At 35.8% G+C, this 12,057-nt stretch overlaps 2 protein-coding genes across 13 annotated transcripts; one reads left to right on the plus strand and one right to left on the minus strand.

The window, feature by feature from the left end:
* Nucleotides 1–3,822: 3,822 nt before the first annotated feature.
* Nucleotides 3,823–7,137, plus strand: LOC133724733 (uncharacterized). Its single transcript, XM_062151562.1, has 6 exons — nucleotides 3,823–4,177; nucleotides 4,547–4,653; nucleotides 5,491–5,599; nucleotides 5,693–5,854; nucleotides 6,062–6,235; nucleotides 6,859–7,137. Exons 1-6 carry the CDS (start codon nucleotides 3,923–3,925, stop codon nucleotides 6,886–6,888), a joined length of 837 nt encoding a protein of 278 aa, XP_062007546.1. The 5' UTR covers nucleotides 3,823–3,922; the 3' UTR covers nucleotides 6,889–7,137.
* LOC133724734 (protein PECTIC ARABINOGALACTAN SYNTHESIS-RELATED-like) lies at nucleotides 7,100–10,284 on the minus strand. 12 transcript variants are annotated; one of them, XR_009853939.1, is made up of 7 exons: nucleotides 10,170–10,284; nucleotides 9,803–9,946; nucleotides 9,695–9,725; nucleotides 9,038–9,183; nucleotides 8,477–8,522; nucleotides 8,260–8,338; nucleotides 7,100–7,422 (listed from the first exon to the last, which is right to left on the minus strand). XR_009853939.1 is itself a non-coding variant. In XM_062151563.1 (7 exons), exons 1-7 carry the CDS (start codon nucleotides 10,199–10,201, stop codon nucleotides 7,409–7,411), a joined length of 489 nt encoding a protein of 162 aa, XP_062007547.1. In that variant the 5' UTR covers nucleotides 10,202–10,284; the 3' UTR covers nucleotides 7,100–7,408. The 12 variants fall into 12 exon arrangements, 3 of the variants coding, with proteins under 3 accessions (XP_062007547.1, XP_062007548.1, XP_062007549.1); XR_009853937.1 differs by having other exon boundaries at nucleotides 8,477–8,639; XM_062151563.1 differs by lacking the exon at nucleotides 8,477–8,522 and adding an exon at nucleotides 8,005–8,047.
* Between the last annotated feature and the right edge of the window lie 1,773 nt (nucleotides 10,285–12,057).

Genomic DNA, 12,057 nt, shown 5'->3' on the forward strand with positions numbered 1-12,057 from the left:
TTAAGGGACCTGAACTAGGTACCAATAAGGGGTTTAGGCCAATATTAATAAACACGACTTCACCTATTCCTTCTTTAATTTACAACTCACAATTAAACTCGTGTTCAATAAAATAAATAACAACCTAAGTAATTAATTAACTAATTTTCGACAATTACAAAATAATTAACAACTATTTTTTTTTTTTCGATCACAAAATAAACAAAACATATTAATCACAAAGTGACAAATGATTTTTCAATCCCCGGCAACGGCGCCAAAAATTGATACGCTTTGAGCAAGCGCATAATTTAACCCTGAAAATATCGTTAGTAGTATAAGCAAATAGGGATCGTTCTATTCCGGGGATTGAGGGTACACCTGTCATTGTCAAACAATTAAACAATTAAAATTAAAACAAAGTATAATATTCACAAGTATAAACATTATTTACGAAATTAGGGGGGATTTTGTTTTGATTTTCGAAAATTAAACTAAGTAAAGAAAAAAAATAAAACACAAAAACATAAAATCACAAATGGAATGAGAGAACAAAGATCAAAACCGAAACTATGATTAAAATCGATTTAAAACCCTAATATTGTTCATCTAAGTCATGAGAAAGGAGTTGATCATGTGAAATATTCGAAAGCAAATAATTTCCCATATTTTACTTTTCAATGCTAATTAACCTAAGTGAAAGCACCTAGATTAATCCTATCAAACATGTAATCAAACCCTAGAAAGCTAGTCAATCATGACATGTTTAACGCATTAAACATAGAGAAAGGCTATCAACTCAAGTGTACAACTTAGTATGGAAAAGTCCACCTAATTGCAATCCTCTTTAATTAAATTCGATCTTTGTCCAAAACCTTTACTACTTTGATTCAAGTTTACACAAAACAAAAAGTTGATTTCATGTTCTTAAACCTAGCAACATTCATATCAAAACCCTAAGTGTTTTGAACCACATAAGATTAAAATACAAAAGATATCTATAACGCAAATTTAATTAAACAAACTCACATAAGCAACTCTCGAATTACAATATTGAATCTGAAAATTCTCAATTAATCATAAAAATTCCAGAAATTAATATTTGTTCAAACATATATGTCAACTAGAAACAATTCCAACGAAATCAAACAAGGTTACAAAGAAAGAGGTTGAATTACACCGTGAGATGGAGATGGGGATGAAAGATAAAACGTATGGAGTCTTGAATCTCGAAAGCAAGCTTCAAGGTGGAGAATGGATGATGATGATGCTCACGGCTTGGTTCTTCTTCTTCCTTGGCCTTGCTTGAACTTCGTGGATTGCTCTAGAGGATGGAGAGGCTCACGGCTATGCTAGAGAATTTCTGATTTTTTTTTCTAAAGTGTAAACGTTAAAAGACGGGAACCCTTGACGTTGAGAAAGAGGGAGTATATATAGGAGCACGGCCTCCATGCTCTCCAAGCCATGCACTCCTCTTTATTTTCCACGAAATTAATGTGATAATTCCACATGACTTCCTCCAATGCTAGCTTGCCACATAAGCCCTATGATGTGGTCCAACCAATCACAAAATTCTCTAAAATACCTCCCTAAATATTCTTGCCGAAATTCCTTGAATATTTTCTGATTTTATCTCTCTTATTTCGGAGACATTTGGGAAAGAAATGGAGAAATGGAAACTTTCCTAATCCAAAACAGGAAATCCTAATTGAAGTAGGAATCCTAATGCAACTAGGAGTGAGCTCGGAAAAATGATGTTCAGAAATGAGAAATGACAGAGTCTTAGTTGGACTAGGAAACCTGATGACATGAGGAGTCCTGGTGGTGCTAGGAGATGCTGTGGCTTCAAGATGACTCAAGATAGTTCAAGAATGTTCTAGAATGCACAATGAATTTCGGCAACAAAGAAATGGGCTTTGAATTTGTCCAATTGAGAAGCCTGGCTCAAAGATTGAAGCATGTGACTTTCACATGAGTTTCTAGATCCTTCTTGGCTTTTTGGGAGAACCCTAAATCAATTATTATTGATTTTTGCCGAAAATTAATAGAAGATTCATGAAGATTTCGGCAAGAGTCCAAGTAGGGATTATTTCGATTACTTTGGAATTCTTGGAGAGAAAATAGAGGAAGAAGAATTGAAAGATGATTCTACATACAAGGAAGTCGAAATAGAGACTAGATACATGGAGAATTCGGCCAAAGAGAAGGTGACTTGTTCTCTTATTCAAATGGAATTTTCTTATTGGTTGAATGATGTCACACAAGAGAGAGTTCTTAGGGAAGTAAACCCTAGGCCGTGCACTATATAAAGGAGGGGATAAATTGCCGTGAAGATCATCATGAAACCCTGAATCAAAATCGCAATACCTCCCCTTTACTCTCTCAAAGTTTTAGTCTCTCCAAGTGTTCAAGGTTTTGAAGCCGTGAAGCAAGTTCTTCCTTCATCCTCCATCCTTGCCGTGATCATCCTTGCCGTCCACCACCTTTGAAGATCTTCTTGCGTTCTTGAAGCTCCTTTAAAAGTGTAACCATGAACCTTAGAACTTTGTTTTGGGTTTTGCTTTCTTGTAACTTTGAAATCAAATTGTGTAGCGTTCTATCTTTTTGGTTTTCTTGGATGATGCGATTTCATGTTAGATCAAAGTATATGTTTTGATGATTAATTTCCAATAACCTTGAAGCATGATTTCGTTTTAGGATTTTCAGATTTATAGTTTTCGAAATCTTTATATGTTCTTGAACGTTTGTTGGTTTTGTTCTTCAATCCCATCTTTCATGTTTCGATTTCTTTGTTGACCACCTTAGGTTTCGAGTTGCATGATTGAATTCATAATGAGATGCTAGCGTCTAGGTCTTGTTAATTAAAGTGAAAACCTATAACTACTTAGGTAAATCAACAAAGAGAATTGCATGCTCGATTAGCGTTCTAACTTGTGTGTTTTTCTTAAATCAATCAAACTTTCTAAGTGTTTAATGCGTTGAATGTGTTTGTTATTGGATTGGTCACTCATTAGCATACATGTTTAATAGGGTTAACTATGGTGCGTTCATCTAGTTAATTTAACTAAGGAAAGTAATAAGAACTTATGCATACGTTCATGGTTTGTTCTTGATTGATTTCGTTCAAGTATGTGTTTGATTCGAAAGTTATGATTTGTGTCCTTGGATTCGTGTTAAAGGTTGTTAATTACATCACACATTCTCATCTGTCCATCTCATCTTGATTCTTGGTTGATTGGTCATTGTAATTAGTTAGTTAGGTAATTAGTTTAGAAATAAAAACAATTCGAAACCCCCTTATCCCTTGTATATTTTCGTAAATATTGTGTAAATATACTAATATTATTTATTTGATGCTTAAATGACAGGAGCACTCTCAATCCCCGGACAGAACGATCCCTATTTGCTATATACTAACAATTGACAACAGGGTTAATTTTGAGATCATCATACTGTAATGAGAATTATGGCAACATTGTTTTAATTGAGAAATTTACATTAATAGAGAATAGATTCAACCTCACGCGTGTTATTATTAATAAAAGAAGAATGATTGTATAGTGAGGGAAACATACATATTATTATTATTAAGAGTTCGAGTACTGATATAGGAATCCTGATAGAGTACATATTGAATAATCACAATGAGTCTTATCTGATAAAAAAATTTGATATGTTAAAGATAAGAATATACGTTGTTGAAAGAATGCGACTGGGAGTGGAAGGAGACAAATGCGTTTGTATCACACACAATAATAGAAGAAAATGAGTAGCCAAGTGTGGAGGGTATTTTGGTAATGCTACGGGAAAGTTTCTAATATAAGTTCCCCACATGAAGGAATCTGTTGCTGAGTCACACCTCGTAGAGAGAGATTAGACTAGAGATAGAGCCAAAACGGAAACGAAGTGTGCTAATAAGTAGACCCTCAAATGAAGGCCGGCCATGGCGGCAATAATGTCAACCAGAACAAACCTCTTTAGGCTTCTCACCGCCGGAACACCAATTTTAGGATTCTCAAATGTTCGGCTGCGTTATTCGTCGTCTGCTGCTGGGATTGGGTCGAGGCAGATAGACATGGGGGCCGGCGTGAAAGATTATGAAGACTATAGGAGGTCTCTTTACGGTGAAATCACGCACAAGGCTCTGCTTGTTGATGCTGTAGGCACCCTTGTTGTTCCTTCTCAGCCAATGGCTCAGGTTCCTTGTTTTTTCTCACACAAGCATAATCAATATTCTTCTGCCTGTGTTCAACTTTTTGGTCAATTTCTGGTGGGGTTTTGATATGCATAGGAATTGAATATTTGGGCTTCTTTTTCTACTTTTCTTCTGAGCTTTGTTTATAATACATGCTAAAATAACAAGCAACATACTTGTTCTATAGGCATGGAAACATTGTACTAATGATATCATGCATGAACTGAGTTCCTGGGTTATATGTTGGCAGTGGGATTGCCTTTTCAGAGTTACATTTTACTATTTTATTAGTGGTTTTTTTTTTTTTATCTTGTGCCATTATCTGCCGAAAATTTGTTTACTGATGTGGTGAATATTGTCTTCTTGTCATAGATATATAGGAAGATAGGGGAGAAGTATGGGGTGGACTACTCAGAGGCTGAGATTTTGGATAGATACAGACGGGCTTACCAGCAGCCTTGGGGCAGATCTCGTCTCAGGTCTCTTCCCATTTTGCTTCCACAGATTTCTATTTTTCCTAGTAACAGGGGGTCACATGGTTTCAAATGATTTGTTTGCTTGTTTTGTTACAAGTTCAATATCACGTCTGTGTCTTTGTTTCACAATTTGTTATCATGAATTTCTGTGTACTTTCGGATTTGGTTTGTCATTATCTGGACTGTAATTCAGACGGGTTGCACTTACCTTTATGAGAAAGACATAATGAATTTAATTTCTGCCTTTAATAGCTATAATTTTACAGTTTGGTAGTATGGCTCAGAAACTGTCATGACTTTCTATAGTTTGACAATGTTGGTGGGTTTCTGGTACCCATCTAATACTTCCCAACATTCCGTTGACCTTCTTTTGTTACAACTCAGTATTGACTGGGATAGATCTATCAAATTAAGTATTTTGTGGTTCACTTTTTGCATTTTGTAAAGCGTTTTGCCTTTCCCAAGTTGTATGACTAGGGTCATACAATTTTCCCTGTCTGTCCAAACTCCAAACAATGGGTTTGATCAAGGGAGCAATCAAAGTTGACTAAACAATCAAATGTATAATCTCTCAACTAAATGGAAATAGGAAACAGTCTCGTCATGATTGAATCTTTTTGTTCCTTGTAAATTTGAGATTGCGTGATGGGTGTTAGTTGTTATTTTCTGGTTTTACTTTCTTTCTTATTGAAGGATCAAATACAGTTTCAAATGGCTTTATTATGGTAATTGGCACTCCGATCAGAATGTCTGGTTCTTGTTCATTCATTCTGTCATCATTGGAATGACTTTGATGTTTGTTAGAATCGAAGTGAGCCAGTTTATCTTATTCCCTTTCAGATATGTAAATGATGGGAGACCCTTTTGGCAACATATAGTCCGTTCTTCTACTGGTTGTTCAGATTCTCAGTACTTTGAAGAACTTTATAACTACTATACAACTAACAAGGTTGGGTAACTTATGAATTATGATAACTATATTCTCCATGTAATGTACAAAGCAAATTTAACAATCATATCTGTGCATTTTTTTTTCCTGTAGGCTTGGCACCTCTGTGATCCTGATGCTGAGAAAGTATTTGAAGCTCTAAGAAAAGCAGATGTCAAAGTAGCGGTTGTGTCAAATTTTGATACCCGGTTAAGACCTCTTTTGCAGGCTCTAAATTGTGAACATTGGTTTGATGCAGTAGCAGTGTCAGCAGAAGTAAGTGGTTTCTCCCTCCCCCCACCCCCTTGCAAAACAAAAACAGGATTCTTAGAAATTCCCTAATTGTATATACATACAGAAAACAAAGGCACCTCTTTTTCGTTACATAATTTAGCTGATTGGTAATTCTGATGAAAAAGTAGTTCTGTTGTTAGTATCCACCCTTGAACCATTGCTGATGACTTGGTTCTCTCCGATGAACAGGTAGAAGCCGAGAAGCCAAATCCCACAATATTTATTAAAGCTTGTGAGTTATTAGGGGTAAAACCTGAGGATGCTGTGCATGTGGGGGATGATCGTAGGAATGATATATGGGGTGCTAGAGATGCAGGTTGTGATGCTTGGCTTTGGGGAAGTGATGTTCATTCCTTTAAGGAGGTATGTTCTGAACATCTGATCCCATCTCTTCTAGGCTAAGGGTGTTTGTGTTGTGTATTTTTAATCCTATCTCTTTGACTGCTGGATAAACCATGCCATCTTCCGGTTTAAATTTTTCCTACCACATTTTCACTACCTTCCCTACTTGAAACTATGTATGTCGGGCTTGATTCTGGGTTTCTACTTACTCTAGTACAGTTTAAGAATAGTATCCTCAAGAGACCTGAATTTGATATTTAGTTATATAGATACATATGCTTTATCTGCCTCTAGCTCTGCATTTGTGTATTAGTTCAATTCTGAAAATTCTAATTTGCTGAACTTGTGGATGTGATGAAAGGATTTGACTGTTGATAGGAAACATGTCAAACACTCTTGGCATTCATCCTCATCATTGTTGTCCTTGTTGTTCTTGTTTTTGACATTTGTTATTGTCTGTGTGGTATATCTTTGGATTGCAAAGCTGTTGTGCTTTAGTTTTCTATGCCATCAGTTTCCTTGCATTACTGTTGTGTCTTTCACCCGTGTTGATAAAAGCTCTTTTTTTATGAAAAATATACATAATGTTTTGTTAGTCACTTCTCTTAGTCTAAAATAATTGTATTAATATTCTACTGATGCAGGTGGCTCAAAGGATAGGAGTCCACGTTTGATTTAATGTCTTCTGAAACATGAATCGTGGTCTCTTTGTATATTCTTCTGTGCTGTAATCTGTATAAGAGAGACATGAGGCAACAACACTGAAACTTGAACGAGTACACTTCAGAATTTGTTCCTTTCTGTCAAATAATGGTGTGCAGTTTTTTCCCTTTAAGACCTAACTAGCGAAATAGCCCGCGCGATGCTGCGGGTATATTATCAACATTATTGAATTCGACGATATACAATATTGAATTCGACGATATTGAATTTACAAACATTAGGTACACTATATAAGTGCGTTATATATTACATATTTACATTAGACATTGTTTTACATGATCCAAAATCTGGTAGTTTAGCCAGATTTCAAAATATGCTAACCAAGTAGGTGTATATGTGCATATTACAAAAAATGGTTAAACTTGGCAAAAAACTTGTCTATGACGCAGTTCAGACTCCGCATCTTTAGCTGGTTCCTTGTTCACAGCATTTGTTGGTTTTGAGTCTGCAGATCCTTTAATTTACAACTCCTCACGAAAGGTCACCTAATTAGCCAAGACAAAGTAAGAATGCAGCAGAAGGGAATAAGAATGGATACCAGTTGAATATGTAGCAAGTAGCAGCAAGTTTGCAGATAAACAGAGAAAACAAATAGTTCTTAAGAGAGCCATATTAGTAACTTCAAGAAAGTTCAGGTTATAAAGAGCTCTATCAAAACCTACAGCAAAGGCTAATCATTAGAAGAAAATTCAATGCCCAGAGCTGCAATGGAACTAAAAGTTTCTAGTGCATCCAGCAAGTATCAAACCACAGTAGTCACACAGCTAAAACTGACTCTTCCAAAGAATATAAGGAATCGACAGTGCAATTGTATAATGTAAGGAAGGAAAAGGGGAGAATCATCAAGGTGATTCAAATGCATGTTAAGAAATAACAAAAACAATGTGTTTTGCAAATATGTGACGATCACCAGCAAAAAAATTTGCAAATATGTGACGATCACCAGCAAAAAAACAAAATCTCAGGCATTTATTCTTTCAATTATAAGCAACAAAATCTCATAATTTCAATTATACAAACACTACTTGCATATCCATGGTCAAACTGAAGCATGCATCCTTCCTTACAGGTTTGAACAGATGAGGCAAATCCTTCTCCTTTGTTTAATGACTGCTCCAATGTCAATTTAAAGTTTTTCAATGCTTGAGCATGGTAGTATCAGCAGGGAACAAAAATTGGAAAGCTCAAACAAAAGCAACATTTAAACTACAATACGCATGGTAATGAAACAAAAAATGTAAACTGATTTCCAGGAGCTGTTTCAAACTGGAAAAACTTAACCAAAATTTGTTATATTAGAAACATAGAGAGAGTAGTCATACATCCAATGCTCTTGTTTCCAGTTGGTGTTGTCTTGAGTTCCTTACACCTTCATCAAAGTAGATGGCCTCCATGCCATATCTGTGATGTACATAAAACATCAAGGTAATAAAGTCAAAAATAGAGACAATAGAAGCCTATAAATCACTGACGATAAGAGTTGCTAATGCACATAAACAGAAACACAATTAACCACATAAAAACCAGAGTAGAACTTACTCAGAAAAATAAGTGTCTAGGAAGGAGCTGAGCTAGTCGCCAAAACCTGGTACCAGACATATTTCTTTATCATTTTCTTGATACCCGGCGACAAAAAATTTATTGATACTCTTTTGTGGGTTCTAAGCCAACCAAAGAGATGTGTTCTAAGCCAAAACCTAATCTGGAAATATCATGTATATAATCAAAAACAAACTATGCTCTAAATCTGGCGAGGCTTCTAAATCACTCTTGAAACAGACTATGCTCTAAAGCAACTACTACCTAATATGCCATTCAACTGATGAGAACATATCAGCCTATTCGACAAATATCCAATGTAAGTAAGATCTTTTCCTACACCATAAATGAGTTATTGACCAATCATAAATGAACTAACAAAAGCATTGACAAAAACGAAAGCTTCCACCCTAGCAAAACTGAAAAAAAAAAAAAAAAAACCAAAATTCTTTTTTGAAGCTAAACTTTCTTTAAGGCAGGAATAAGCATTGCCAAACTTGTTGTGCTCAATAATCCGATCGAATAAAAGTAGTAAAAATTAAAGAACAAAAGCAAAAGTACCCAATTGAAATGCAAGCAAAGCAATCTGGAAAGAGAAGGTTGCAGTAGCTTAGCTTATTACACAAAATGCAAGCAAAGCACATAAGCTTCTCCAAGGCCGGTCCTCCATCAGCACCCCTCATCTCCAAGTATCTCTTCAACCTGACCTGAATATTGGAAAAGACCAACATTTCAAATATACTATTAGTCAATCTAAAGGTGCTTATGATACCAGCAAATCTATGAGTTAAATTCCTATAGCCTCTCCCAGATAACAAATGTATACCAAAAGACACTTCTAAATAAGCTTGATAGCCAAAAGAGCAGTGATGGTGCAACCAAACTCTACTTTATGATCAAGGAACTACATATATGTTTTAATATCCAATAAAATAATCAACTCAAACCTATGGTCCTTATAATACTGAGAAGTCTATGAAGTAAAATTCCTATAGCATCTCCAACGTAAGGAGTCACATTTCTAAATAGGCCTGGAATGCAAAAGGGTAATGCTGGTGCCACTAAACTGTAGTCATATAATTGCAGAACCATATATATACTTTTTTTCCGGTAAGACATTCACCTTGAACTAAGTTTGCGTTTTCACTTCCAAGTACTATACAAACCGAAATTTGAATACCTTAGCATCCCCAAAAAATCACAGAAGGATAGACCTACCATCCCCTTCTCAAACCTAAGATGCAGGGCCCTGCCGAGTGGAAAGTTGTTAGAGAGAACCTAGCAGGAGTTTGAGCAGTTTTTCCTATTAAATGGAAATGCACATACATATAAGGATTGGAACTTCCGGTGCGGTTTCTCATCCTTGATGCCAATAAATCAGCCATCTGCTCTATTTCAGGAAGAAATTTAAGAGCGTGATAGTTCACCCCGCACCTCAGCCTGTTGATTTCTTGAGGAACATTGACATACCTGAAACAAAAATGGAATGATATTGTAAGGTTAAATATAGTTGAGTCATTCCCTAATAGCTTAAGCTTATATCTGGAAAAAATATTACAGCTTTACCAAATCAATAATCAGATTTCATAATAGAAAAGCAGCATGTAAATCTTTTTTTTTTTTTCTTTGAACCAAAATGTAACTTCTGAGTTCAGGGTAGGTCACACGTATATAAAATTTGTGACTAACGTACCCAAGTTGATTAACAAAAGGCTTCAGGGCCATTATCTTCTTCTCCTTGATTCGAGGCAGAACATTGTCAATGTAAAATTGTGCTGGTGCATGTTTTGGAATGTTTTGCCTAAAAGGAAAACATTTCACTGATAGGAGCATAATGTGCGACGATATTAATGAGTATATGCCCCATTTTAGCCTTGTTTCTCCCTTTAGTTTCGTGTTTTGAGTCATTGAGTCGTTTTTAGAGTCTTGTAGAGTGTTTGGTGTGAAATAGGCGGAAAACACAAAATTCATGAAAAATCCTAGCTGGATCAAGATTCCTCACTATCGACTGTTTTTGCGGTCTTTACATTTTAATTCCCTTTATTTTCTCTAGAAAATTCTGATATTCTCCTGCTTGTTGTAGGAAACCTTGGCTGGTGGAACTCTTGGAAACAACAACGATGGAGTCATAAAATAAAGCATTTAAGACATTTGACCAAGCAATGAAGAAGGGAAATAAAGGAGAAAGACGTTTTCAGTTGGAGAATAAAGGAGAAAGACGTTTTCTCAGTTGGGGAATAAAGGAAAAAGATGTTTCATCTGGAAAATAAATAAAGGAGAAAGACGTTTCAGCTTGTTAAAAGACCCCATTATGAGAGGAATTAAGGCCATAAAGGAGACGTTTCAGTTGGGAAATTAAAGGAATTATGATGCAATCCCATCCGTCCAATGATGAAGGGTATGATCGACAAAAGCCAACCAATGCTGCCCTATAAATAGGCAACGTCCAGAACAGAATTATCATCACTTCCCGGCGTATCACTTCCCGGCCAAAAGCTATTCCAAGACTTTGCCCAATTCACTCCTTAAACTTCCATCACCTACAAGACCGTGACCACCATCCATCCATCAATCTACGAAGTTCTTAGGCGCTGAGTCAAGGACGCTCCACCACCATAGCAGAGACGAGTTCATCACCTTGTTGCTAAGCCGCTGAGGAAAGCTTCAAAGTGTAACTATGACTCTACTTACAATTTTTGTTTCGGTTTTGTGTGTTTGGATTTGTGAGTTGTGTAATTGGAGACATGAAATTTTCAGAATATTTTTATTAATATTTTTGAGATTTTCAGTTTATTATTAAGTTAATTTCGAGAATTTTTTTATGATGCATGTTACAATCTTGTGCCCTATTACGTGTTTAGGTAATTTTCAGAGTTAGGTTCATAAGTTTGCATGCTAGAATAATGGTGAGAGTTCTTGTGTGTTTGCTTAATTTGCCAAGAGTAATTGTTATTTGTTAAGGCGCTGAGTTAAACAAGTAGCAATTAGTTCTAAAAAGTGGTAAAAATCATGCTTTAATGATTAAACGATTCTGGAAATTACGTGTTAAATTCTATGTGTAATGGTTAATTTGCACGTGTGAGTTGATTCGAGGGTTAGATAATACTACTAGTTAAGAGAATTACGCTGAGTGTTTTCGAAAATTAGTAGTATTAGGCTTGGTAAGGACTTTTCCGATCCAAGCCTACTTTAGAACGAATCAGATAAATGGATTGATCCGCTGAGGCTTTTCATTTGGGCTCTTATCTATGCATTCAAGATGGGCACAGTTTTGTAGCATGTTGAAATGAATTTCTGAGTGGTATTGGTCTAGGTTAGGGAAGTCGATCATTGTATATAGGTTTATTTGTTTCATTTTTTTTATTTTAAGTAGATTAGGAACCAAATCTCAAAACCCCCATTTTATTCTTTTATTTGTTAATTGACCTTTTTGTGTAGGTGTACCCTACAATCCCCGGACTGAACGATCCCTGCTTATCCTATACTGACAACTACATTTTGCAGGGTTAAATTGTGAGGCTATTTTAGCCGCATCAATTTTTGGCGCCGTTGCCGGGGATTGTTAAAATCCCTAGTACTTA

Source organism: Rosa rugosa, chromosome 1, assembly GCF_958449725.1.
Source record: "Rosa rugosa chromosome 1, drRosRugo1.1, whole genome shotgun sequence".
Lineage (NCBI taxonomy): Eukaryota > Viridiplantae > Streptophyta > Magnoliopsida > Rosales > Rosaceae > Rosa > Rosa rugosa.

Bases quoted from the DNA above. Each gene is read 5' to 3' on its own strand.
- LOC133724733 (XM_062151562.1), top strand. From the start codon at position 3,923: ATGGCGGCAATAATGTCAACCAGAACAAACCTCTTTAGGCTTCTCACC. The intron at 4,654-5,490 runs GTCTCTTCCCAT...ATTCCCTTTCAG, and splicing joins TGGGGCAGATCTCGTCTCAG to ATATGTAAATGATGGGAGAC. The intron at 5,855-6,061 runs GTAAGTGGTTTC...TCCGATGAACAG, and splicing joins CAGTAGCAGTGTCAGCAGAA to GTAGAAGCCGAGAAGCCAAA.
- LOC133724734 (XM_062151563.1), bottom strand. From the start codon at position 10,201: ATGGCCCTGAAGCCTTTTGTTAATCAACTTGG. The intron at 9,726-9,802 runs GTATGTGCATTT...TCCACTCGGCAG, and splicing joins GGAAGTTCCAATCCTTATAT to GGCCCTGCATCTTAGGTTTG. The intron at 8,048-8,259 runs GTATGACTACTC...ACATTGGAGCAG, and splicing joins TGGAAACAAGAGCATTGGAT to TCATTAAACAAAGGAGAAGG.